This window comes from Balaenoptera physalus, assembly GCF_965194825.1.
Source record: "Balaenoptera physalus genome assembly, chromosome: 1".
In the NCBI taxonomy this organism is placed as follows: domain Eukaryota; kingdom Metazoa; phylum Chordata; class Mammalia; order Artiodactyla; family Balaenopteridae; genus Balaenoptera; species Balaenoptera physalus.
In genome coordinates, this window is record NC_138882.1 from 82385115 (window position 1) to 82411450 (window position 26336).

At 49.4% G+C, this 26336-nt stretch overlaps 1 protein-coding gene across 8 annotated transcripts in view; it reads left to right on the plus strand.

Moving 5' to 3' along the window:
• The window catches only part of IQGAP3 (IQ motif containing GTPase activating protein 3), a 42609-nt gene extending 24652 nt beyond the window's left edge, over positions 1-17957 (plus strand). For 7 of the 8 annotated variants that reach the window (XM_082414745.1, XM_082414749.1, XM_082414747.1 and 4 more), the window contains 19 exons: positions 422-505; positions 665-736; positions 838-907; positions 3619-3827; positions 4539-4691; positions 4987-5150; positions 5488-5712; positions 6579-6719; positions 8159-8243; positions 8665-8897; positions 9269-9401; positions 9497-9599; positions 10215-10341; positions 11422-11509; positions 12258-12470; positions 12961-13127; positions 13438-13539; positions 13982-14090; positions 14772-17957. In XM_082414745.1, the coding sequence (XP_082270871.1) occupies positions 422-505; positions 665-736; positions 838-907; positions 3619-3827; positions 4539-4691; positions 4987-5150; positions 5488-5712; positions 6579-6719; positions 8159-8243; positions 8665-8897; positions 9269-9401; positions 9497-9599; positions 10215-10341; positions 11422-11509; positions 12258-12470; positions 12961-13127; positions 13438-13539; positions 13982-14090; positions 14772-14885 (2592 nt within the window). In that variant the 3' untranslated portion in view covers positions 14886-17957. The remainder of the gene's footprint in view (positions 1-421; positions 506-664; positions 737-837; positions 908-3618; positions 3828-4538; positions 4692-4986; positions 5151-5487; positions 5713-6578; positions 6720-8158; positions 8244-8664; positions 8898-9268; positions 9402-9496; positions 9600-10214; positions 10342-11421; positions 11510-12257; positions 12471-12960; positions 13128-13437; positions 13540-13981; positions 14091-14771) is intronic. The other variant, XM_082414752.1, reaches the window with a different exon arrangement.
• Positions 17958-26336: the final 8379 nt, after the last annotated feature.

Here is a 26336-nt window from a genome sequence, read left to right on the forward strand (position 1 = left end):
GGTTATGGTACATGCTGTGGTGAAGCTGGTGAGTAGATGTATGCTTTATTAATATCTTTTACGCTTTTATCTTAACACTTGTTTCTATGAGGAGGTGTTGCTTAGCAAGAGTGTGTATGTTTGATTGCATGGTGCACGCGTGACTGTGTGTGTGTGTGTGTGTGTGTGTGTGTGTGTGTGTGTGTGGGACCAGGGAGTGTGGCAGAGGCTATGATTGGCTACATGCAGACGTTTGGTCTTCCCCATGAAGTTGGAAGTTCTTTGAGAACAGGGCCAGTTTCCCCTTCCTTCCCCCTCTACTTTCCTGCCTCCCCACACCCCCCGCCCCTTCCCTGGAGATCCCAGGACGAGGCTTTTCCCACGAGCTTCTCAGGCCAACAGGGACCAGCTGGGGTTACCGCTTTTTCCCTTCTGATCTCAGGCTCATTGGCGGGGTTACAGACAGCGGAAGATTTACCTGGAACGGTTGCAGTATTTAAAAGCAAACACGAATGCTGTAATCAAGGTAACTATCATGATTTGGGTGGGTTCCTGTCTCTCTTGAAGGACTCTCTGAGAACAGTTTTTAGTCCCCTCACCTCCTATGACCTCTAGAGATGGCTGGATTGGCCTGGAGGGCGGGCCCTGAGCCTGGAGCTCTGAGGCAGTGTGTCTCTGCCCCCAGATCCAGGCTTGGGCCCGGATGTGGGCAGCTCGGAGGCGATACCGGAGGCGTCTGGGCTACTTCCAGAAGAATGTGAGTGTCATCCCACTCTCCCTGTCCCCATATCCAACCTATATCCATGAGACCAGAGCACATGCAGCCAGCAACCCTTTTCCCATCTGTGTTCCTGGCAGGTTAACTCCATCGTGAAGATCCAGGCATTTTTCCGAGCCAGGAAAGCCCGGGATGACTACAGGATGTTAGGTAAACTGCCTGGCTTCCCTCCTCTGTCTGTGCACGTGTCTGTCTTTGCGAGTTTCCTGGCTTTAAACAGTTAGCAAGGTAGAAAGTCACATGACCCCACAGCTCACAAACTGGGACCTTAGAGAAGTTGTCTGGCCTTCTTAAGCCTTTTTCTCTCACCAACAGCTGATATCCCCAACCTTGAGCTTGTCTTAGGACCCAGGGTGGGTGGAGGAATGAGGAGATGTGCTCCTGCCTTTGCAGATACCCCAGTTTGATGGGAGGGATAGGAAGGGAGGTCTAGATATCCCTCCTGGGGCCACACAGTGGGTAAGGGGAAGGTACAAGCTGTCTGTGCAGGAATGTGGAACAGAGGTGGTAACAAAAGCCCCCCTGCCCCACCCCAGTAAGAGATAGCCTCATCACAGGAAAAGCCCCTCTAACAAGGTTCTGTCTGTACCTCTGTACCAGTCTTAGATTATCTTCCTGTTGCTACCACACACGCAAAAAAAAAAAAAAAAAGAAGAAGAAAGAAAGAAAGAAAAGGATCTTTCTCCTCTCCCTAGAGTTCCAGCCTTCCCCCACTTTGCCCTCTTCCCTGACCCATGATTCCTCCACTTCCCGCCCTCTGTGGCCCAACACACAGGAAGCCAGGCGAGGTACCTGGGGTCCTCTCTGCAGTGCTAGGGAACTTGAGGAGGAGCGCTTGAGGGAGCTCCATCTTCCTGCCCCATGGCTCCCAGTAGTTGGGCATACATCTAAAGCCTTAAAGAGGTCCTTCTAGGCTGCTCTTGGCTCCTGTTCTTAAAGCCCAGAAACCCAGCCTTGGAGGTCCCCCTCCTTTTGGTGAAGCGGACTAGTGGTCTATCTCCAGGTTTGCCTCCAGCCCGTGGGTTTCCGAAGAGGTAGGCCCCTTTCCTTCCTGGGCCTGAGGCCACACCTGTGGGCTTCAAGGTTGAGTACACTGTTCAGGAATCATCTCCTTCACCTCCTTAGTCCATCTTCCCACCCTGTCCTGCCGGCAGGGGTACCACCTGCCCCTCTCTAGCCATCTGCTTCCGGGCAGCTAGCTGCTTTTCCCGCCTTACCTCTCCCCAGCCTGGCCCTTTGTTTTTTCTCTTGCTGTTGCATTAATACCACTGCCCTGACCATCCTTGATCTCTTTTTCTTCTCTTTAATTTATAGTTTTTCTGGAAGAACTTGTTTTTACCAGGTCTGTCTCCCAATTTCATTAGCCCCAGCTCCACTCAGGGCACTGCCACTTACTAGCCGTGTGGCCCTAGGCAAGTTACTAAACTTCTTTATTGCCTCCATTTTCTCATTTATAAAATGGAGATAATGATCAGGTATGGTTGTTGTGAGGATTAAATGAGTTAAGGTGCTATATCTCGTGAATCCAAGATGCCATCAACTGTCTTCCATTGGTTCATCCATTCTTCACTCCTCAAAGATCTGTCTTCCACACAGTAGCCAGATTAGTCCATTAAACCTCATGATCTTGTCACTCTCCTTCTTAAAACCTGTCAGCGACACCCCATTGCCCTGGGGATAAAGTCCAGTCTCCTAAGCACAGCTTCCAAAACTCTTTGATCCAACCTCTCCCTGCACCTCTGACCTCACTGACCCCCAGCCCTGTCCCTCAGCACCTGCGCCCTCCACACTGTGTTACAGACATGATGGACTTCTAGCACTTCCTAAAACAGCCAAGTGCACTCCCTCTCACCTCCTTTTCACAGACATCAGGTTGGGTCTCACCTCCTCCCGGAAGCCTTTCTTCACTCCGCAGGTGGCCTTTGGTGGCCCGCTTTCACTTTCCCAAAGGTCCCCATGCTTGCCCCTCTCAGAGCACTAACCACACTGTAGTGAATTGTGGTTTATTTGTCTGCTTCCCTTACTGGACTGCCTTTAAGGACTAGGCCTAGTTTTGTTTATCCTCCAAATCTGACTCCTTCATTTCTTACTAGCTATGTAACCTAGGGCAACGTACTTACCCTTTCTGTGCCGGAGTGATTTCCTCAGTAAGTTACAGTGTGCTGACCTCACAGGGTTGTTTTAAGTATGTTAAAGCACTTAGAACAGTTTCTGTTCCATAGTGAACATTATATGTCTTAGTTGATATTTTGTTGTTATTCCCGGCAGCTTAGCTCATAGGCTTCTCTTTGCTCAAATATCATTCCAAAAGAGGTTCAAGGAGAATCCCTCTAACTCTGACCTCTCTATATTATAAAATCCATTGAACATTCCTTCTATCTGTGCTCCCCCGACGCAGACACTCCTGACGGAGGAGGGTTGTGTGAGGGTCAGGCAGGGCTGAGTGGAGGCTGATAGGTGGAAGTGAACTTGGGATGAAGGATGAGTAAGTTGGCCCAGCAGGAGTGGGGAGTGAATCAGAATAGGGGGGCCTAAACGGATCATCAGAGGATGCTAGGGCTCTGACTTTGGTGTGGGAGGTCACCGAGATAGACCCAGGTTGGGGGTGAATCCAGGCAGGGGAAGGACAGCTCTTGTGTCATCCCTAGTTATAAGATAAGGAGCTCAGGGACAGGACTGGCTGGGAGGCTGCCCACTGCCCTCCAACTGCAGGCAGAACTAATTAGAAAAGGACTGGGGTTGGGGACCTGCTAGCCTCCAGCAGAATGGACACTGAGGGAGGGATTACTGGGGAAGGGGGCTGGCGAGGAAGCCTCTAGCGAAGGCATGTCTAATCCCGGCGCCTCTTCCCTTCCCGCCAGTCCGCGCGCCCCATCCCCCTCTCAGCGTGGTACGCAGATTTGCCCACCTCTTGAATCAAAGCCACCAGGACTTCTTGGCTGAGGCAGAGCTGCTGAAGCTCCAGGAAGAGGTGGTCAGGAAGATCCGGTCCAATCAGCAGCTGGAGCAGGACCTCAATCTCATGGACATCAAGATTGGCCTGCTGGTGAAGAATCGGATCACCCTGCAGGTGAGGGGCCCACTGGCCCACCCTTCTCCCAAATCTAGCTGCCCCTGGAGGGGTGATGCTGGCCATTCTCTGGTTGCTAATCAAATATCTTTTAAAGGTCTGGATTTTATCACATGGCTCAGGTCCTTGTACAGTGGTCCTCTGCCCTTCTAGTAATTTGTTGGGGCACATGATATAGCAGAAAGAGCACTGGACATAAAATTGGAATGGCTGGCTCTGCTGATTCCTAGTGATGGGACTGCGGGCTGGTTGTTTAACCTCTAGGTCTGTTTCCTCATTAGTAAAGTGGGAATAATGAGAGTGCCTACCTCACCAGGCCAAATGTAAAAATAGATATGAAAACTCCTTAAACTGTAAATTACCATACAAATATGCAGTGACGGGGTGGAAGTGATATAGTGATATCTCCACCTCAAATCTGTACAGCAGTCTAATAAGAAATAATAGCAGAAACGAATAGACATGGTGCCTCAGTCTGGTAACCCACTTCTCTTTGGGGACTCACCCTGTGACAGCAGAGGTGCCAGATGGAGTCTCGGGGCAGTGGGAGGCCCTTTCTCACCCTAGAGCTATTTATCTCCCTTGGCTCATTCCTTGAATACCTTGAACAGCAGAAAGCCCTGGCTCTTCAAGGCACTGATTCTAGACCATATGTTCTGTGCTCTGTGCTGGCCTCGGTTGGTTGTATCACACGCTCCCCCGCCCCTGCAGGAAGTGGTCTCCCACTGCAAGAAGCTGACCAAGAAGAATAAGGAACAGCTGTCAGATATGATGGTTCTGGACAAGCAGAAGGGATTAAAGTCGCTGAGCAAAGAGAAACGGCAGAAACTAGAAGCTTACCAACACCTCTTCTACCTGCTCCAGGTGAGCAGAGGACTTTGGAAGGAGATATCTCCACTATCTCCTGAGGGTCTGGGACCTTGAGGCCTTCATGTCTGTGCCTTTACCTGCAAGTAAGGTGTTCTTTCCTACAATCCTAATGCCTTGTACCCAGGGAAAGAGACTACCTCTGTTCATTTGTCTGGAATGTTCCCAGTACCCCCCAGAAAGTGTGACAGTGTTCTCTATTCCAAGTTCCAATCAGCAAAGTCTTTCTTTATCTGATCACTAGTCCTCAAGGTGCATTATCAGCTATTCCTATCTCCCCCACTGCGTACAGACTCAACCCATCTACCTGGCCAAGCTGATCTTTCAGATGCCGCAGAACAAAACCACCAAGTTCATGGAATCAGTGATTTTCAGTCTATACAACTATGCCTCCAACCGCCGAGAGGCCTATCTCCTGCTCCAGTTGTTCAAGACAGCACTCCAGGAGGAAATCAAGTAGGTTTTCCAGATGCAAAGGAATGGGAAGAGAATGGGTGAAGAGATGCCACTATTGGCTCCTTCACAAGGTGACAATTTATTGAGGTTTGAAGGTAGAAATGGAATCAGAAGACCTCTTTTCTCTGCCTCCCATGGAGACAAGACATCTCCTGGGACAGCATGCAGGGAGGACATGCGCTGACATGTTAGCACAAAGGCCGAGACAGAGATAACAAGACATTCCTTAACAGGAGGGATACCAGAGCAGGCTTTAAAGAGCCAAAAATCTCAAAAGGAAAAGCAGCTATTTTACACAGAGACAGGACACCAGCTTCAATTACCTCTTGACCCATAGGTCGAAGGTGGAGCAGCCCCAGGACATGGTGACAGGCAACCCAACGGTGGTGAGGCTGGTGGTGAGATTCTATCGTAACGGGAGGGGGCAGAGTGCCCTGCGGGAGATCCTGGGCAAGGTGATCCAGGATGTGCTTGAGGACAAGATGCTCAGCATCCACACAGACCCTGTCCACCTCTACAAGAGCTGGATCAACCAGACCGAGGCCCAGACAGGGCAGCGCAGGTGAGCAGATGGGCAGAGGGAGAGCTCTCTTTGATCAGCTCAGTCTGGGGCCTCACTGGGGAAGCTTGAGTGTGCTTTGAAGGTGGCATATAAATAAGCATGCTGATTTATGCAAATATGACACCAGCCCTATAGGATGAAATATGGTAGCCTTTAGACCCCCTCTGGTAATTAACATGGAACTGCTGTAAATGACACCAGACCTGGTGCGCTTAACATAGAATGAGCACAGATGAATATGCAAATGTGTTTAATTGCCATGTCAGTGCTTGCAAATGATATGTCAGGTTTACTGGGAGTTGGGATATGGACTCCTTATTGACAGGAGTATAGTTGAATATTCAGATTTATAGATGAATAGGCAAATGAGATAGTGGGAGAAATAAGTTGGCCTTATAGATTGGAGGCATTAACTCAGGTGCATAGGTACTAGGGAAATGGAGCCACTGTGGAGAGTAGGCAGCGCTGGTGGCTTCTCTGGGTGGCACGCAGGCATATAGGATGGGGGTACTGCAAGGCCTGGCCCAGCCTTCCCCACCACCACGACTACCAAAGATATGCAGGGTGGCCCTGGTCTCCTCTGGTTCCCCTTAGGATCTTTCCACAGACTCCAGGTCCTCCATTTCCTCCTACACTCTTCCACCTCCCCCTGGGTGCTCCACCTCTTTCTTCTTCCACCCACATCACTCTAGTCCTCTCCGAGTCCTTTCTCTTATTCTGGCCTAATCCCCTGAAGCATATGCTGGGCTGCCCTCAGTGTGTATGTATGAGATCTTGTTGTTAGATGAATTTAGGGGGTAGAGCCTCAGGGAGGGGAGGCCATGGGAGGGGCTTCTGGCTGACACCTTGTCTCTCTCTGCCCATAGCCACCTCCCCTATGACATCACCCCAGAGCAGGCCTTGAGCCACCCCGAGGTCCAGAGACGACTGGACATCTCCCTCCGCAACCTCCTTGCCATGACCGATAAGTTCCTTGCAGCCATCATCTCATCTGTGGACCAAATTCCGTATGTGCACCAGCCACACACCAGCCTAGGCACAGGATCTCAAGAGGGCCAGGCCACGATGGGGAGAGCAGAGCAATACTGAAGGATGGAAGCAGGAAGGGAAACTGGTCTTGAGGTGCTCAAGGGCTTCAGGAGATGGGTGGAGAATGCCCAAAGCCCCGGCTAGAGACTTGCGCTGGAATACAGCACGCAGGTCCGTGTGGGCAGTCAGGACATCACTGGGCCAGAGAAGGGAACCTCAAGTGATTATGGGGACGTATTATTGTCTGAGTGTAAATGGTGGACAATATAAAACTCTTCAGTCCACAAAGTCAAAACTATGAAAACTTCAAACCAGTAAACACTTGATAAAAGTCCTTTCCCTTCTTAAAATTTAGTCAATAATTATTTTTTGAAAAACAGATGATTGAAAACGGTGAGAAGGTGGGCCTCATCTAGATCATCACTCAGCCAGCCAGCCTTTCTGGGGCTCAGTGGTGCACGGGGCAAGGTGGGGATGCTGCAGAGGGGAGCCCACGGAGTTCAGTGCCCTGCTTCCCAAACCTGGAGGACTGGATTAAGGATTTAAAATTAGGATTCAGAAAAGGTTGTCCTAGGACTAATAAAGGAAAGTACACAGTGAGCTGTAAACTTCTGTCCCTGACACCCTAGGAGGTGGAAATAGCTTTTAAAGGTATTTAATTAAATTTGTAGGTGGCACACCCATAATAGGAATAATAATTAAGTCTAGCATGTCTGAATAGCACTCTACCATTACTTTCACAGACATAATTTCACTTGATCCTCATAAAAACCCTATGAGATAGAGATATGAGATAGAATGAGATAGATTCTATGAGATAGAAGGAACATTCCCATTTTTCAGATGAGGGAACAAACTTATAAGGGGAGCAAAACAGCCTAAGCTGACATCTCTGGTTAGTGGTGGAATCAGGACTGGTTGCTTCTACTCCAGTTCATTGTGCCCTCGGCCCCTGCCTCTAGCCCAGATCAGGCCCTTCATAGATGCTCTGTGATAACAGCCTCAGAGCCTCCCAGGCTGTCCTGGGATGGGATTCTGGCTGTGGGTGTCAGACACCTAAGGTACAGGCTAAAGGTGCCTCTGTGGGGAATGCGAGATGAATATTGGGATCTGGGGTGTTTCCCAGGGGAGACTAAAGGGGACCAAAGAAAAGGCTCTCAGGCCAGGCTAGAGGCTGCGTGAGAGCTTAGTGGCTGACCGGGCCCTGGTCCTGGGTGCTGACAGAAGGGCAGGAGGGAGGGACAAGGCCCAGAGATGTTTGGAGGAAGGCAGCAGGGAGCTGGCTGTGGATAGGGGAGGGCCAGTGCTTGAGCTCAGCTCTGGGGTGGCTGAGCCCAGGGAAGGAGAGGCAGGCACTCAGGCCCTCACTCCGGGGTGGGTGGGCAGGGCCATAGCGCACCTATTGCTCTGCCCCCAGGTATGGGATGCGATATGTGGCCAAGGTCCTGAAGACAACTCTGGCAGAGAAGTTCCCCGACGCCACAGAGAATGAGGTCTATAAGGCAAGTGTTGTCTCCCATCCCCCACCTCTTGCGCTCTCCTTTGCCCCGATGGTGCCTGTGAACCCCCAGACTGACACAAAAGGACAGAAAGCCCTATGCTGTAAAAATCCAAGAAGGAAAATATTCACCTTGTCAATCGAGCCTGGCTCACCAGCAGGGCTCAGGTAGCAGATGGAAAGACACCCAGGACATGAGTTAACAGTGGCCAACCCTGGACTTGTCAGATCTGGGTTCCAGTCCCAGCTATTGCTCAAGTTTGCTGCGTGACCTTGAGCAAGTTCCCGGCCTGCTCTGGGTCCGTTTACTCTTCTGTACAATAACGGGGTTGACCCAGGTGGTCCTTCCAGCCAGATGAGCAGGGAGAGTGGGGCTGGGGCTGTGGAGGCGGACCCCAGGTGCTTCTACGATCCTGTGCCCTCAGGTCGTAGGGAACCTTCTGTACTACCGCTTCCTGAACCCGGCTGTAGTGGCCCCCGACGCCTTCGACATTGTGGCCATGGCAGCAGGCGGCGCCCTGGCCACCCCCCAGCGCCACGCCCTGGGGGCTGTGGCTCAACTCCTGCAGCACGCTGCAGCTGGCAAGGCCTTCTCCAGGGAGAGCCAGCACCTGCGGGTCTTGAATGACTATCTGGAGGAGACACACCTCAAGTTCAGGTCTTGGGTCCTGGCATCCTATTCCTCCCTGTCCCCTCCTCCTTTTCCCATCTTCTTTCACGTACCACTTCCCCTCTCAACTCCATGAGGAGGGGAGGCATAGAGGTGAAGAGTATGGTTAGTGGGTTGGAGGAGGATAGATTGTTGGAAGGACTCCCCAGTGGAGAGAAAAGAGGACTATTGAAGGAAGTTGGCTTGAGGGGACAACTGCGAGAGAAGGTAGAGCAGCACAGAAGGGCTGGAGCCGAGACTGGAGAGTCAGAGTTGGCTTGAGCAGTCACTGGAGAGGGCCAGCGGAAGGCTGATGGGAACAGAAATGTGGCGGTTGCCAGCCCGCCCCACCCTCTCACATGATCTTCCTCTGGAGGTAGGAGGTTCATCTGCCGAGCCTGCCACGTGCCAGAGCCAGAAGAGCGCTTTGCGATGGATGAGTACTCAGACATGGTGGCTGTGGCCAAACCTGTGGTGTACATCACCGTGGGGGAGCTGGTCAACACGCACAGGGTGAGGGGCGGCAACCTGGGGGCGCTGGGTAGGTGGGCTGGTCCTGGAAGGCCTGGTTCAAACTCTGCATCTCTTTTTCTCCCTCCATCCTATAGCTGTTGCTAGAACACCAGGACTGGATCGCCCCTGATCACTGCGACCCCCTGCACGAGCTCCTGGAGGACCTTGGGGAGCTGCCCACCGTCCCTGACCTCATCGGTGCGTGCCATCCTTGACAGCTGGGGCGGGCGGCAGGGGCCTTCAGGCAGGGGCGGGCAGTCAGGTGAGAAGGGCATGGGAACGTGCCCCCTCAAGTTTGTGTTCAGTTGGGGACGTGTGCCAGGAAGCTGGTTACGCACTTTCCCGCTCTCCCTCTGGTCCTGGGATGGACAGACTGATAGGGAGAAAGTGGACAGACAGTAGGGGACCCCGTACCATCATGTAAATGGCCAGTTAAATCATGCGAGAGAGCCTTGGAGGGATACGGCCTGTCTTGGGTCTTAAAATGTGTCTCTGATGAGGGGGGATTTCAGGAGCTGTGGAATGGAAGGAAGCTGGCTTACAGGGGTGGAAGGGCAGGGTGGAGGTGGTGACAGATGGGAGACAGCCGGGAGCTCCAGGCTTGGGGAGGCACAGCCCCAGTAATGCAAGGGTGAGCTCTGTGGGTAACAGCCCTTCCGTTGGTGCTCAGGGCTGAGGGTACAGGGTGGTGCCGCAGGGCAGTGTGGGAAAGCTTCCTGGAAGAGGGGCTCATGGAGCAGTGTATTTATTTACCATGGCCCCATCTGTGCGTGTGTAAGTGTGCTAGTCTCTCTCCTTCCTCACCTGCCTCAGGGGAGAACGTAGCTGCGGATGGGAACGTGGATCTGAGCAAGCTAGAAGTGTCCCTGACACTGACCAACAAGTTTGAAGGGCTAGAGACAGATGCTGACGACACCAATGCCCGGAGCCTGCTTCTGAGGTGGGAGAGCAGCCTCGGCCCCCTGAACCTCCCCAGGCCAGTGAGATGGCTACTCTGGAGTGGCCATCCCACCTTCTTCCTGGGCTCTCCTATCCTTCAGAAAGTTCTCCCTGAAGCCTAACTGGCCTTCCCCTTGCTGCAGTCTCAGCTGTTTTCCTTCTGGCAGCCTCAGCTTTTTGCTCTGTCTTGTGGCTGAAGGCAAAGGAATAGTTAGGACATTGGCAACACGGTTGTTTGCATATTGTTGTGCTGTTTACCAAATGCTTTCTTACACATCATTTAACCTAAGGGACAAACGGTGAGGTAGATAGATGACGGTTTCCCTGCCTTCCAGTGGAGGAAAGAAACTTGGATTAAGTGACTTGCCTAAAGTCCCACAGCCAGTCGGTGGAGGAGCTCGTGTTCTAATTCCCTGTCCTTACGAGTGATGGTCAGGAGATGGGCATGGAGCTTTTCATCCCCAGTTCTGCAAAAGTGAGGGAGGACCCCCAGCAGGCCTGGGCTGGTCATCCAGGCAGTAGAGGAGCCAGGTCGCCACTGTGATGCCCCTGCCAGCAAGGCAGCCGCTCTGCTCACCCATTCACCCGGTAAACCAGTGAGCTGGGTGTTCAGCTCTGTCCTGCCATCAAAGCCCTTACAGTGGGGCAAGGCTAGGGGTGAGCACACATCAGAGAGCCACCAAGAGGGAGGTGGGTGTCAGGTGCGTGAGAGCTCAGAGGGACACCTAGGTAGGGAAAGCTCTCACAGAGGAGGAAGTGTGTCCTTCAGCCAAAGGACTCAAAGGAAGACCATTTGTGGGAGGCATTGTAGGCAGAGGACACAGAGGTGTAGGAGAGCACAGTGTGTTCGGAACCATGGTAGTTCTGCATCACAGACCCATCAGCCCACCTCCTGGGTCTTCCTCCTGGTTGTGTTCTCCTCACAACACCTACCTCCATCGCACCCTCTCTCCTTACCACCCGAGCATCCCTGGCAGCCATGATGCGGGGCAACGTCCACTTACTCCCAGCTCCCTAGCCAGCCCCATGTCCAGACCCTCCCCCTGTCCCTCACCTCTCCCCCATTGCTCCCTTCCTGCAGCACCAAGCAGATGCTGGCTGACATCATGCAGGTCCACTCTGGGGATTCCCTCAAGGAGATCCTGTCCCTCTCGGCCTCCAGAGAGCAGGTGAGCGGCAGGCTGGCCCACGGGTACTGTCTCGTTCGCCCCCCACCAGCATGGCTGATGCCATTCCCGGGCAGACACCTGTGCTTACCAGTAATGAGAGCTCTGGGGGTCTGAGGCCTCTGCCCTTGGCCCCCAGAGACCCTCAGGCTGCAGAGTGCCAAGACTCCACCTCCCTCCCTACTCCCCACTGAAATAAGAGTGAGCCCTGCAGGGACCCCAGCCCCTGCTGTCAGTGCTAGGAGTTGTGGGGGGTGCAGAGAGGCAGTCTGGGCAGGCTCCCTTGAAGAGCACCGAAGGGCTGGTGCTCAGTGTAGAGAGTGGGCTGCTTGAGGGCCTGGAGGCAGGAGAGGGTGGTGAGTGGTGGGTGGCCAGGGGCAAGTTGGGCCAGCTGGAGTACAGACTTAGCCAGGGGCTTCCCAGAGAACAGGTGGGGACAACCAGTAGAGGCCTGTCCCAAAACACAAGGCAGAAGGAGGGAGAGAACCCCAGATACCCTGGAGCCATCACAAAGCTCCGTTGTTGGGAAGTCGCAGCCACTGTCTACCGGAATCCTTTATGCTGTACTCCTAGTGGGTGCCCCTTGGCCACTCTTCCTCTAAGGTGACCCACGAGGCCCTTCAGCATCTGTGAGGTTGTACACTTTGATGTTCTTCACAAGCCACCTCACCCCGCCCCTCCCCCTCTGGACCCATGGCTTGGGGGCAGGATGGTAGGGCCTGCTAGACCCCTCAGCATCTCTGCCCCCCAGGAAGCAGCCCACAAGCGGCTCATGTGCCGACGCCAGGCCTGTGAAGCCCAGACCCCAGAGTCGCTGCGACGACACCGCTCGCTGACAGCCCACTCCCTCCTGCCGCTGGCAGAGAAGCAACGGCGTGTCCTGCGGAACCTGCGCCGACTCGAGGGCCTTGGTTTGGTCAGCTCCAGCGACAGCTACCAGGGGCTGGTAGATGAACTGGCCAAGGTAACAGCCTGGGCCTGGAGGGAGCGGGAGGGCAAGAAAGAGAGAGAGAGAGAGGGAGTGAGAGTGTGTGTGTGTGTGCACGCATGTCCGTAGTGCTGGCACCTCAAGGGCAGGCCTCTCCCTGGTGAGTGCCTACCCAAAATTGTCACCAGCCAGGGGAAGGCAAGCGATCTCCAAGGGTCCTTTTTGAAGGAAAGGTCTCAAAATTAGTCAGGGAAGGGAGTATTCTTGAAACTGTCTTTCACTAAAAAACAAGGAGCCATGGAACAGTTACTCCTCAATGGGGGAGAGGCCCTGGAAATGTCCTTCAGGGGTTTGGGATAGGGTCCTTGAGATTGCCCTCCTCCTAGGGAGAACAACCTTGGAATCTTCCTCTTCCTGCTCTTCCTGAAGATCCTTACAGTGAGTTGTTCTTGGGCCTGAATCAGACCCTGAGGCTCTCCTGCCAGGAAGGGTCAACTCACCCCTCCCCTGGTGCCCCCAACCCCAGGACATCCGCAACCAGCGCAGGCACCGGCAGCGGCGGAAGGCAGAGCTGGTGAAGCTCCAGGCCACGTTCCAGGCCCTGAGCACTAAGACCACCTTTTATGAGGAGCAGGGCGACTACTACAGCCAGTACATCCGGGCCTGCCTGGACCACCTGGCCCCCAGCTCCAAGTAGGTGCTCCCTTCCTACACTTTGAAGCTTACCTGTGACCTCTCCTCCTGCCCATGTCGACCTTTGCCCCACTCTTGACCAGCTTTGATAGGGACATCTCACCCCAGAACAGCATGGTCCCTTCCTGACTCTGGTCTTTGAGTTTCATTCGCAAAGTCTTGGATTCAAGTGCAACCCCCTCCTTTGTCTTCCACCAGTGAGAAGTCTTCCTCGGGGTCTAATTTCCTTCCTACCAGCCACAGAGAGAACTAGTGTCTTTGGTGTTGAAGGGTTTGGTAGATGAATTCTCTGGGGCCTTTTCTTCATCAGGAGTTCCGGGAAAGGGAAGAAGCAGCCATCTCTCCATTACACTGCTGCCCAGCTCCTGGAGAAGGGTGTCCTGGTGGAAATTGAAGATCTTCCCACCTCTCAGTATGTGTCTTTGGAGGGCAGAATGTCAGACCTTTCCCATGTCCTAACCTGGGGATGGGGCTCTGGGCTGGGCACCAGGTGGGAGGGAAGGAGCTGCATGGTCCCTGCCTTGAAGGAGCTGCTAGAACAATGGGGAAGACATGATATTTCCAGACAGAGAGTTAAGGGCAGTGGGTGTGGTCTGGCACAGTTCTAGACACCCCAAGGCAGAAGACGCTGGGAAAGTGTCCTGCAGGAGAGAACAGCTGATTAGGGCTGGGCAGAGAAAAGAGCTGAGGTGTGAACAGAGGTAAAAGTGGGAGGAGAAAGAGAGCGATAGAGGGGAAGCCTGGCTCTGGGTGACTCACAGCCCTGCCTGGGATGAGCAGCAGTGGGTGGAAGAGTGCGGCTGTGGCCCTGGAAAGAGGCACTGGGGCCCTGTTTTGAATCCTTTTCTTGATAGCTTCAGAAATGTGATCTTTGACATCACCCCTGGAGATGAGGCAGGAAAGTTCGAAGTAAATGCCAGGTTCCTGGGTGTGGACATGGAGCGATTTCAGCTTCACTATCAGGTGAGGGGACACTCCCATGAGCCCTCAAGACACCCGATGGCCTTCCGGTGCTAGCCTAAAGATGGCAGCCTGGCCTGGCTTCCCTGGGCCGCGGATGACATCAGCTCTGTTCCCCACCCAATCCATGTCATCTGTTCCTGAAGAGAAGGGTGATGGTCTGTGTAGCCCAAGCCTCTCTGTCCCCGTGCCCTGACATAGACCCCACTGCCAAGCATCAGGAGAGTGGAGTGGGCTGGTGATGTCAGAGCAGGATTAATATTTGAAGCCCTATCACATGTCAGGGACTTTACACATTACCTCATTTAATCCTCTCCGAAGCTCTCAAGCATTATCCCTATTTTATAGACTCTGAGACTAAAAGGTTAAGAAGCCGGCCTAAGTCATAAACCAGTGTTCAGGGAAGCAGTGATTTTTAAATCCAAATCTTTTTGCTCTGCTGTTTTGTCTTTTAAATGATTTCAAGCCCTGGCTCTGCTTGAATTGACATTTGGTCAAGTCACTGTACCTGTCTCTTGGCCTTGGTTTCCTCATCTGTGAAGGGGGTTTCAATGCCCACTTCAGTGGCCAGTGCCACTGGATGACTGTGTAAGGCTCCAAGATGTTAGTGTTTTATAGACTAGCTGTATGGGCCACCGTGAGAAACCCTCAAACTTGCCTCCCTGCCCCTTCCCTCCCTCCTAGGACCTCCTGCAGCTCCAGTACGAGGGTGTGGCTGTCATGAAACTCTTCAACAAGGCCAAGGTCAACGTCAACCTTCTCATCTTCCTCCTCAACAAGAAATTCTTGCGGAAGTGACAGAGGCAGTGGGTGCTACCCAAGCCTTTCTTACCTCGCTGGATGCTTTTCTTAACACTAATGCACTATTCCACTTCCCTGCAGACACCCAGAGCTCAGGACTGGGCAGGGCTCAAGGAGTCTCACCCTTTCCCCATCTGGGGGGAGTTTGTCTACCTGGCCACAGGCAGGGACTCTAATTGGCTCAAGCGAGCCCTGTCTCTGAGTCCGGCTGTGTGGCTTTGAAGTCCCAGAACCCCACGGTTTTCCAGCCAGATGGTAGGGAATGAACCTGGGCCTGCGCTTTGACCTGAGAAAGCTATTGCTCTTGCGTCTGGTGCTGCCCTCCCGATACCATGAGCACTGCCCCAGCGGCCTGATTTCCTGCTGCCTTCCTTCTCTTCGCAGACCCCAAAGCCAGGGCTAGGCTCCCTGTCCCCACTCCCACTTCATCAGCAGTGTGTGTTCCTGCCCTGTTAAAGCCCAGGCCCCTCTGCTGCTGTGACGCCTCACCCCCTCCAGCCCGTCACCCTCACACCGGGTGGGCAGCGCTCGTGAATGCCCACGTGGCATTGTGACACGGTCGTCGTCCAAGGCGGCCTAGGCAAGATGACCCTCCGTGAACCTCAAATCTCATTCCCTTGTTTACAGTCTGTTTTACATGCGGGTCACTAGGGTATTTATTCTCTCCTACCCCTATACTCTGTGCAGCCTTAATCATGGCTTTCTTTTTGAGCTCTGAGAAAGAGTTCCCATTTCCCTGTTCAAACTAATATTCGTGCCAATCTTTTATACCTTGTATATAAAGTCACCTTGGGTCACTCGTGTTTAAGATCTCATTACTTCAGCTTCATACGGTACAAAGAGCAGTCTTCCCCTTTTCTCTCTCACCCTCAGGATTCTTGCACCTTAGAGCTGACTCTTCCAGGCAGTTTCCATAGATCTGCCGTCTTGTCTCTGCCACTGTCTCTCTCTTGTCCCCACATCTACCCAGCTTCCTGTCCCTGTGGCCCTTCTGATTTCATTTTAATAAAAGCAGCTGTTACCCCCACATCTGTTGTTAACCCCTTATTTCACTTCCTGCAGAGCAGGCCTCCAAGTTCTGGGACAGATGTTCCCTGGTGAGCTGGGGAGTCCTTCCTGCAGCCTCCCCCAGCCTCCTGCCTGCCTCGGCTGTGGGCCCACTCTGCCTGCCTGAGCTCATCAATGCTTAATGAGATGTGGCGTTTATTCCTCTCTTCCCTCCCCCGGGGACAAAGGGTAGGCAGGAATGCTTAGGTTTCGATTCTGCTTTTATCGGCCACTCTGAAGACTAAAGCCAAGAGGAGGAGAAACCAGTCCGGCTTCTACTCCACCCGTTTTGCACACATTTGCAGCAAATTCTTTTCCTGAGCCTTGGGTGATGACACCAAAGGTGCTTGAGCCGCAGCTCCTTAGTATCGTGGGTTCTACACTCTGATCAAAATCCTGTGTCCATGAGGAAAGCCGCCCTCCTTTCCTCCCAGGTTTCAGGAAGCACAGAGGGGAGTCTGGAGGAGGGGACAGTCTATACAGATACCTGTCCTGACATCTGAACTCCCAAGCAGCTCCTATTGGGCGGGCGCACACAAGTTTGCCCAGTGCAGCCCATCTCCCTGCACTCTGTTCCATTCTGTCACTCAGGATCTGTCTTGCTGTCACATTCAATCTCAGTCACATCCTCTCTCCCCTTAACATGTCACAGCAAAGACTTCAAGTACCGCCTCGCTCTGGGTGACAGTGACACGTACCAGTGGATCCAAGTTTCTACACATGATCAGTCACCATTAAAAGTCTCACACTCACCAAATGGCTCCAACACTATCCCACTGTGGTGCCCCCCCCACAATCACATGATCTCAGCTGCAGGCACCACATGTAGAAAAGTCACAACAGCTACCGTTATTGCTGGGATATTTACATACACTTACTCCTCACAACAACTCTATAAAGGTAAGCAATCACCATTTTTGTTTAACAGATGATGGAACTGTGATTCAGAGGATTAGATAACTACCCAATGCTACACAGCTGGTAAAGGGCAAAAAGTCTTTAAACTCAGGCCCATCCGCTCAGATTATATTCCCTTGCATTTTTCTCTTCTCTGAAGCATTTCCACTTCCTTCACCCCACACTCTCATGCCACTCTCTTCTTCCAGGCTCACCCGACTCGACCCTAGTGATGGTCCCTGATGAGCTTCAGTTCATCAAGTCTTTTCCTAACTGTTGATGCCCAATCTGAGATACAGACACTTAGCTCCAATGGTTGGGGCTATATACCAGTGCAACCTCTTCGGAGGACAATTTGGCAACATCAGAAATATAAGTGCGGGGTGCCAGGACAATGCAATGGGGGAAAGAGTAGTCTTTTCAACAAATGGTGCTGGGACAACTGGATATCCACATACAAAAGAATGAAGTCGGACCCCTACCTCACACCATAAACAAAAATTAAAACATCATAAACCTAGACATAAGAGCTAAAACTATAAAACTCTTAGAAGAAGCACAGATATAAATTTTCATGACTTTGGATTAAGCAATGGTTTCTTTAGACACTGAAAGCACAAGCCACAAAAGAAAAAGTATTGATAGATAAATTGAACTTCATCAAAATTCAAAACTGTGCTTCAAAGGACACTTTAAAGAAAATAAAAAGACAACCCACAAAATGGGAGAAGATATTTTCAAACCATATATCTGACAAGGGATTTATATCTACAATGTATAAAGAACTCTTACGGGGCTTCCCTGGTGGCACAGTAGTTAAGAATCCGCCTGCCAATGCAGGGGACATGGGTTTGAGCCCTGGTCCAGGAAGGTCCCACATGCCGCAGAGCAACTAAGCCCGTGGGCCACAACTACTGAAGCCCGCATGCCTAGAGCCCATGCTCCGCAACGAGAGAAGCCACCACAATGAGAAGCCCATGCACCGCAACAAAGAGTAGCCCCCACTCGCCCTAACTAGAGAAAACCGGTGCGTGGCAACAAAAACCCAACACAGAGAGGGAGGGAGAGAGGGAGGGAGAGAGGGAGGGAGAGGGAGGGAGAGAGGGAGGGAGGGAGGGAGGGAGGGGGAGGGAGGGGGAGGGAGGGGGAGGGAGGGGGAGGGAGGGAGGGAGAGGGGGAGGGAGGGAGGGAGAGGGGGAGGGAGGGAGGGAGAGGGGGAGGGAGGGAGGGAGGGGGAGGGAGGGAGAGAGGGAGGGAGGGAGGAAGAAATTTTAAAAAAAAACAACTCTTACAACTCAAAAATAAAAAGCCCAACTAAATGGGCAAAGAATTTGAAAAGCCATTTCTCCAAAGAAGATATACAGATGGCTAATAAGCACATGAAATGATGCTCAACATCATTAGTCATTAACAAAATGCAAGTCAAAATCATGAGATACCACTTCACTCCCGCTAGGATGGCTAAAGTAAAATAGGTAATAACAAGTGGTGAGGATGTGGAGAAATTACAAGTCATATATTGCTAGGGAGCTTGTAAAATAGTGGAGCCACTTTGGAAAACAACTTGGCAGTTCCTCAAAATTTTAAACATAGAGTTACCATATGAGCCAGCAATTTCACTCCTAGGTATATACCCAAGAAAATTGAAAGCATATGTCCACACAAAAATCTGTACATAAATGTTCATAGCATCATGATTCATAGTAGCCAAAAAGTGGAAGTAATCCAAATGTTCATCAACTGATGAATAGATAAACAAAAGGTGATATATCCATACAATGGAATATTATTCAGTCATCAAAATGAAGTACTGATACATGTTAAGACATGGAAGAACCTTGAAAACATTATGCTAAGTGAAAGCCAAATACAAAAGGTCATATATTGTATGATTTCATTTATATGAAATGTCCGGAACAGAAAGTAGATTAGTGGTTGCCAGGGCCTGGGGAAAGGGGAGAATGGAAAATGGCTGCTCATGGATACGGGGTTTCTTTGGGGGATGTTGAAAATATTAATTAAATAGTGGTGATGGCTGCACAACTCTGTGAATATAGTAAAAAACTACCTGATTGTACAACTTAAAAGGGTGAATTTTATGGTATGTGAATTATATTTATTTTTTTTAATGTAAGCATACATACCCAGTAAGGAATTTTTCCTGTGGAGACACCTGGATAAGGGAGCAAAGAGCTCTGGAGCGTTTGTTGCAGTATTATTTGTAACGGTGATGATCTTAGAAGGGCAGCCACACAATGGTACATTATGCAGCCAACAGAAATGATGAGCTAGATCTGAGTGCAATGATGTGAAAAGCTGTTAATGGTACATGTTGCTTGGAAAGATACACAAGAAATGTGGCAGTGGTCACCTTTGGGGAGGAGGAAGTATCTTTCTGTGCTGTTCTTACAGTGAGCTTATACTAGTCCTATGAAAAGGAAAGCCAACTCACGCTATGGCTCTAGAACTGAGGTGTGAACATCATGGAGGAGTGGCGTGTCCCTTGTTCTACAGCAGTGCTGCTGGGATTAGGCACCACAAGCTGTTCCTGGTCCGCTACTGGGACACATGCCGAAATTGAGAGCAAGCATTTAGAAACTCACAGCCAGCAGTTTTACCCCTGAATCTAATAAAAGATTGAGTTTATATCTTATAAGTCTTATCATTTCGTTTTTCTAATAACTAGTTTTTATTGTATTTCACGAAAATATAAGTCCATAACAGATGGGAAATTTTAAGATGTCACCCTTCATTACAGACAGTTTGAGAAGAACTGTTCTACAGGGAATACTTTTAGTCATGTGACATAAGAATGCATCAGCAGGGACTTCCCTGGTGGCGCAGTGGTTAAGAATCAGCCTGCCAATGCAGGGGACATGGGTTTGAGACCCGGTCCGGGAAGATCCCATATGCCGCGGAGCAACTTAGCCCGTGCACCACAACTACTGAGCCTCTGCTCTACAGTCTGCGAGCCACAACTACTGAAGCCTGTGCGCCACAATTGCTGAAGCCCATGCACCTAGAGCCCGTGCTCCACAGCAAGAGAAGCCACAGCAATGAGAAGCCTGCACACCGCAACGAAGAGTAGCCCCCGCTCACCACAACTAGAGAAAGCCCGCGTGCAGCAACAAAGACCAATGCAGCCAAACATAAATAAATAAATAAATAACTTTATTTATTTAAAAAAAAAAAAAAAAAAGAATCCGCCTGCCAATGCAGGGGACACGGGTTCGAGCCCTGGTCCAGGAAGAGCCCACATGCTGTGGAGCAACTAAGCCTGTGCACCATAACTACTGAGCCTGCGCTCTAGAGCCCATGAGCCACAACTACTGAGCCTGCGCACCACAACTACTGAAGCCCGCACACCTAGAGCCCGTGCTCCACAGCAAGAGAAGCCACCGCAATGAGAAGACCACACACTGCAACAGAGTAGTTCTCGCTCACCGCAACTAGAGAAAGCCCGCATACAGTAAGGGAGACCCAACGCAGCCAAAAATAAATAAATAACTTTATTTAAAAAAAAAAAAAAAGAATGCATTAGCACTGGGGTTTCTGGGGGGTTTTAAAAAATATTTATTTATTTATTTATTTGGTTGCTCCGGGTCTTAGTTGTGGCAGTTGCTCAGTTGCTGTTTGTGGGCTCCTTAGTTGTGGCATGCAAACTCTTAGTTGCAGCATGCATGTGGGATCTAATACCCTGAGCAGGGATCAAACCCAGTCCCCCTGCATTGGGAGCCCAGAGTCTTAACCACTGAGTCACCAGGGAAGTCCCACATTGGTACTGTTGAATTAAACCAGAGGGACTGAATGGAGTAGCTGAGATCACACTATACATGCAATTTTAGAGTCTGCTTTATTCATTTAGCTGTGAAAAACATTCTCTATGTCTTAAAAATTTCTTCAAAAACGTTATTAATGTCTATAAATAGCCCATATAGTTCATGTATTTAACATTCCCATAATACTGGACAGTTTTCCATTTTCATTAATTTATATAATTCTGCAATGGATATCTCTGGGTATAAGATCTTTATTTACATTTCTAATTATCTCCTTAGAATACTAGGACAGAAATTACTAGATCAAAGAGCATAAAATCTTAAAAAATTAGGTTTTTCCAGATTATAATACATATTCATTGTAGAAAATTTAGAAAATATTTAAAAAGCAAAAAAAGGTTAAAATAATTCATGATACCATCACCAAATGATAGCTACTTGTAACATTTTGATGTATTTTCTTCTAATCATATTTGTAATTAGAATCACACTATGCATCTTATTTTGTAACCTGCTTTTTCCATTTAACACTGTAAACAATTCACCATATTAAATGGGATATACTATAATTTACTTAATCCATCCACTGTAAAATAACCATCTATACTTAATCTATCCACTATAAAATAACCATCTAGAGGGTTAAGTTTTGATATATAGAAGAATGTTATGTTGCAAATCCCTTGTAGGGGGCTCTGTTTTCATTGTTCTCTCTGGGTCTCTTTTTTTTTTTTGGCCAAGCCATGCGGCAAGCGGGATCTTAGTTCCCTGACCAGGGATCGAACCTGTGCCCCCTGCAGGGGAAGCCAGAGTCTTAACCACTGGACTGCCAGGGAAGTCCTGAGTCTTTTCCTTTAAGGAACTGATCCTATCTTCCTCCAAATGACTGGTGGGATTAGTGGTTAGCAGAATCTGCCTCCCCCTGACCAGGACACAGGGCTCAAGGCTATAGAATAGACACAGACTCCCTTCCCTTCTGCAATCGGAATTTGAATTCTGAGGGCGGCACCCAGGAAGGAAAGCCAGTTGAAGCTGAGTCACCAGCTGGCAGCACCCGGGAGAGACAGCCACCAGTTTCTGGCACTGAGATCCCTAGAGGGGTCAGCGTGTCATCTTTCCCAGGTCAAGTCATCTCACTCCTTACAGCCCTGAGTGCTATCAGCGTCTCCCAGCAGATCCCTGCTTGCTGAAATTCCTCAGCGTCATGTTTTATTATTTACAAAGATTCCTTCCTGATTCATCTTTGTACCTAAATCTTTGTGCCTGGGTTTATTTCCTTGGACTATACTCCTAGAAGGGAAGTTGCTGTGTCAAAGGGTAGGCACCTTTTAAAGGCACTTTTTACATATGACCTAATGTCCTCCAGAAAATCTGTATCAATTAACAAAGAAAGAGGGCACAGAAGGTGAGAGAAAACTGGTACACCCTATGGGGCCAGTACTCCTTGATCCAGAATGAAGCCCAGCCTGACTCTTGCAAATCAACACAAATCTGCCCTCGTGGGGCTTGCGAAATCTCTCAGTTGCCTTCCTACCACTCCCAGTGTAGCATAAGAAGGCCCCTTCCTCTGCAAGGAACACACATTTAAAAAAATACAGATTGCCAAATGCAATGTGGTACCCTGGACTGAATCTTGAGACAGGAAAAAGGACACCAATGGGAAAACTGGTGAAAACGAATGAAGTCTAGAGTTTAGTTAATAATAATATGTTAATATTGGTTTCTTAGTTTTGACAAATGTACCACAACAATGTAAGATGTTAACCTTAGGGATATACAGGAACTCTCTGTACTGTTTTTGCAACTTTTCTGTAAATTTAAAACTATTCCAAAATTAAAAGTTTATTTAAAACTCTATTACACCAATTTATAGTCCCACTAAGAGGGCATAGAAGTGTTAGTCTTACCACGACCTTGCCAACAGCAAGTATTTTTAAAAATTCAGTCCTTCAACAAATATTTATTAAGTGCCGTCTCTGTGCCAGGCACTATCCTAGGTACTTGGGATCCGTCATTAAACAAAGCAGACATAGGTTGATGCCCTCATAGTGTTGACATTGCAAAGAAAGACAGATACTTTAGTATGTTAGAAGTAACAAGCGCTTTGAACAACAAGGATTTACTGTATAGCACAAGGAACTATATTCAATAGCTTTTAATAAACTATAATGGAAAAGAATTGAAAAAAGAACATAGATATATACATATATAACCGAGTCACTTTGCTGAAACTAACACAATATTGTAAATCAACTATACTTCAATTGAAAAAAAAAAGAAGTAGGGACTTCCCTGGTGGCGCAGTGGTTAAGAATCCGCCTGCTAATGCAGGAGACACAGGTTCGAGCCCTGGTCTGGGAAGATCTCACATGTCACAGAGCAACTAAGCCCGTGCACCACAACTACTGAGCCTGTGCTCTAGAGCCCGCGAGCCACAACTACTGAGCCCGTGTGCCGCAACTGCTGAACCCCGCACACCTAGGGCCTGTGCTCCGCAACAAGAGAAGCCACTGCAATGAGAAGCCCACACACTGCAACTAAAAGTAACCCCTGCTCGTCACAACTAGAGAAAGCCTGTGCGCAGCAATGAAGACCCAATGCAGCCAAAAATAAAGAAATTTAAAGAAAAAAAAAGAAGTAATAAGCACTTCGGAAAAAGCAGAATAAGGGACAGCACGGGTGAAGGAGAGGAATACGGGGTGGGTTACGATTTTCAGTAGGGTGATCAGGAGACGCTTCACTGAGGAGGAGACATCTCGGCAATGACTTGAAGGAGGCGAAGAGGTAAGCCATGTGGATATCTGGAGAAAAGGTTTGAGAGATAAGGTGGAAGGACAGATCGTGTATGGCCTTGTTGGGGTTACACAAGATGTGGCAGAGACCACTAAACGCTCACCCAAAACCCCAATTACTCTGCTACATTCCCCAGCCCTTTGCAGCTAGACAGGACTATATGAACAGTTTGGACCAACGAAATGTGAGAGGAAGTGTAGTGTGTCACTTTCAGTTCCACAGGCGACAAAAATCCCACATGTGATTTTCTGGTCTTTCTTTCCCTCATTGGTATCTGTGGTCCAGAGAGTGCAGCTACAAGGTGGTAGAGCCTCCACCAGCCTGGGTCACTACTGAGTGACTATAAGGAGCAGAACCTCCCCTTACTATCCTACGTGTGACAAGTGTCATGAGCTGAGTCACCAGCTGGTGGCACCCTGGAGAGACAGCCAGGCACTGTCTGCCACTGAGACTTACTATCTTCAGCTACTGAGATTTGGGGGGTGGTCATCACCGCAGCACAACTTAGCCCATCTGGCCTGATACAGAAGGACTTGGCTTTGACTCTGTTAACCGAATCCATTGTTCATTTGAAAACTACAAGCATCATTGTTTAGTTTTCATTTTTTGATAATTACTGAATATAGCAGATTATATTTTCTAAGATGGCCATAACAAACTCTCCCAGCCCCCATGCTCTCCTTATCATGGCATTGGCACTCCTCCCGTTGAGAGTTGGCATCTATGTTCCCTTCCCTTGAATCCGGGCAGGCCTAGAACCACACTGAAAGTGAGGCTCTGGGACCTCTAAAGCTATAGTCACAAATGAAATGACTTCCGTGCAGTCCTGTTGGAACATTTGTTCTTGGTAGGCTACTGCCATGCTGTGAGGAAGCCAAGGTGACACAGAGGAGTCAAGTGTAGGTTCCAGTTGACGTTCCCAGCTGAGGTCCTAGCTGACAACTAAACATGTGAGGAAGCCTTTGGGAGGACTCCAGCCACTGTCTGTCTGCAACCCCATGAGTGACCCTAAGACAGAACTGCTTGGCTGAGCTCAGGCAAGCCCAGAACCATAATGATAATGATGACGGTGATGATGGTGATGATTGTGATGATGATGATGTTTTAAGCCACTACGTTTTGTTTTGTTTTGTTTTTTATAAATTTATTTATTTTAATTATTTATTTTTGGCTGCGTTGGTTCTTTGTTGTGTGGGCTTTCTCTAGTTGCAGTGAGCAGGGGCTACTCTTCGTTGCGGTGTGCTGGCTTCTCATTGCAGTGGCTTCACTTGTTGCGGAGCACGGGCTCTAGGCACGTGGGCTTCAGTAGTTGCGGCATGCAGGCTCACTAGTTGTGGCTCACGGGCTCTAGAGCACAGGCTCAGTAGTTGTGGTGCACGGGCTTAGTTGCTCTGTGGCATGTGGGATCTTCCCCGACCAGGGCGCAAACCCATGTCCCCTGCATTGGCAGGCGGATTCTTAACCACTGCGCCATCAGGAAGTCCCCTAAGCCACTAAGTTGTAGGGTGGTTTGTTACATAGCAATAGATAACTGGAAGAGTGAGGCTGAATATTTTCACTATTCTTACCTAATATATTGAAGTATTTTTACACCAACATGCCGCTCCTTACCAGGCCTGGCTTTTCTCTTTCCAGATAAATATGTGAAAAAGGGTGAGACAATGGATGGAACTACCAGACATGTCCCTCAAAATGGACTCAGAACAAAAATGTTCTGGGAATAGCTGTTCAGTTAACACACGTAGGTGTTCAATAAATATTTGTTAAATGAATGAATGATCCTATCCATGGGGGGTGGGGAGATGGGAGATGTTGGTCAAAGGGTACAGACCTCTAGTTATAAGAGGAATAAATTCTGGGATCTAATGTACAGCATGGTGACTACAGTTAACAATACTGTATTCTATACTTGAAAGTTGCTAAATGTTCTCACCACATACACACACACACACACACACACACACACACACGATAATTATGTGAGGTTTATGGAGGTGTTAACTAACCCTGTTGTGGTAATCATTTTGCAATACATACATGTATCAAATCATCACATTGTACACCTTAAATTTATACAATGTTATATGTCAATTATATCTTAATAAAGACAGAAAAATAATAATAATGCTGTCCAAACTAACACAACTTTGTAAAACAACTATACCCCAATAAAAATAAATAAAATAAAATAATAATGCTGTCCACATTTCTGCATCTTGTTTAAATATATTATAATCAACTTAATTAAATGCTTTCATGAAATTCAGATGCATTATACAACATTCCCCAGAAATACCAATCTATTAAATAATTTTATTATAAAAGGCTTACAGCAAGGTTTTACTTTTCTCTTCTCTTCAGTTTCCTTTTCATTAAACAAATAAAATAATGTATATTGTATCTCAATGTAAAAGACTCAAGTAATAGATATGAAGGTAAGCTAAAACATATCTGCAACCTATTTTCCCCAGAGGAAAGGTTTATTGATAGTTTGGTATGGACCCCTCCAGGCCTTCTTTCTATATATTATTTGCATTTATGTATATGAACTTTTTGTGGCAGAATGTATTTTCCAAAAATGGCCATGACAACATTTCCCATCCCACATGCTCTTCCAAAACCTTACCACATCCCCTCAGGTGGAGGCTCTGTCCTCTATCCCACAGCCTGGGCAGGCCTCTGGGCCTGTCTCACTAAGGTGTGACAAAAGTGGTGCTATGGGCTTCCCTGGTGGCGCAGTGGTTGAGAATCTGCCTGCCAATGCAGGGGACACGGGTTCAAGCCCTGGCCTGGGAAGATCCCACATGCCGCGGAGCAATTGGGCCCCTGAGCCACAACTACTGAGCCTGCGCATCTGGAGCCTGTGCTCCGCAACAAGAGAGGCCGCGATAATGAGAGGCCCGCGCACCGCGATGAAGAGTGGCCCCCACTT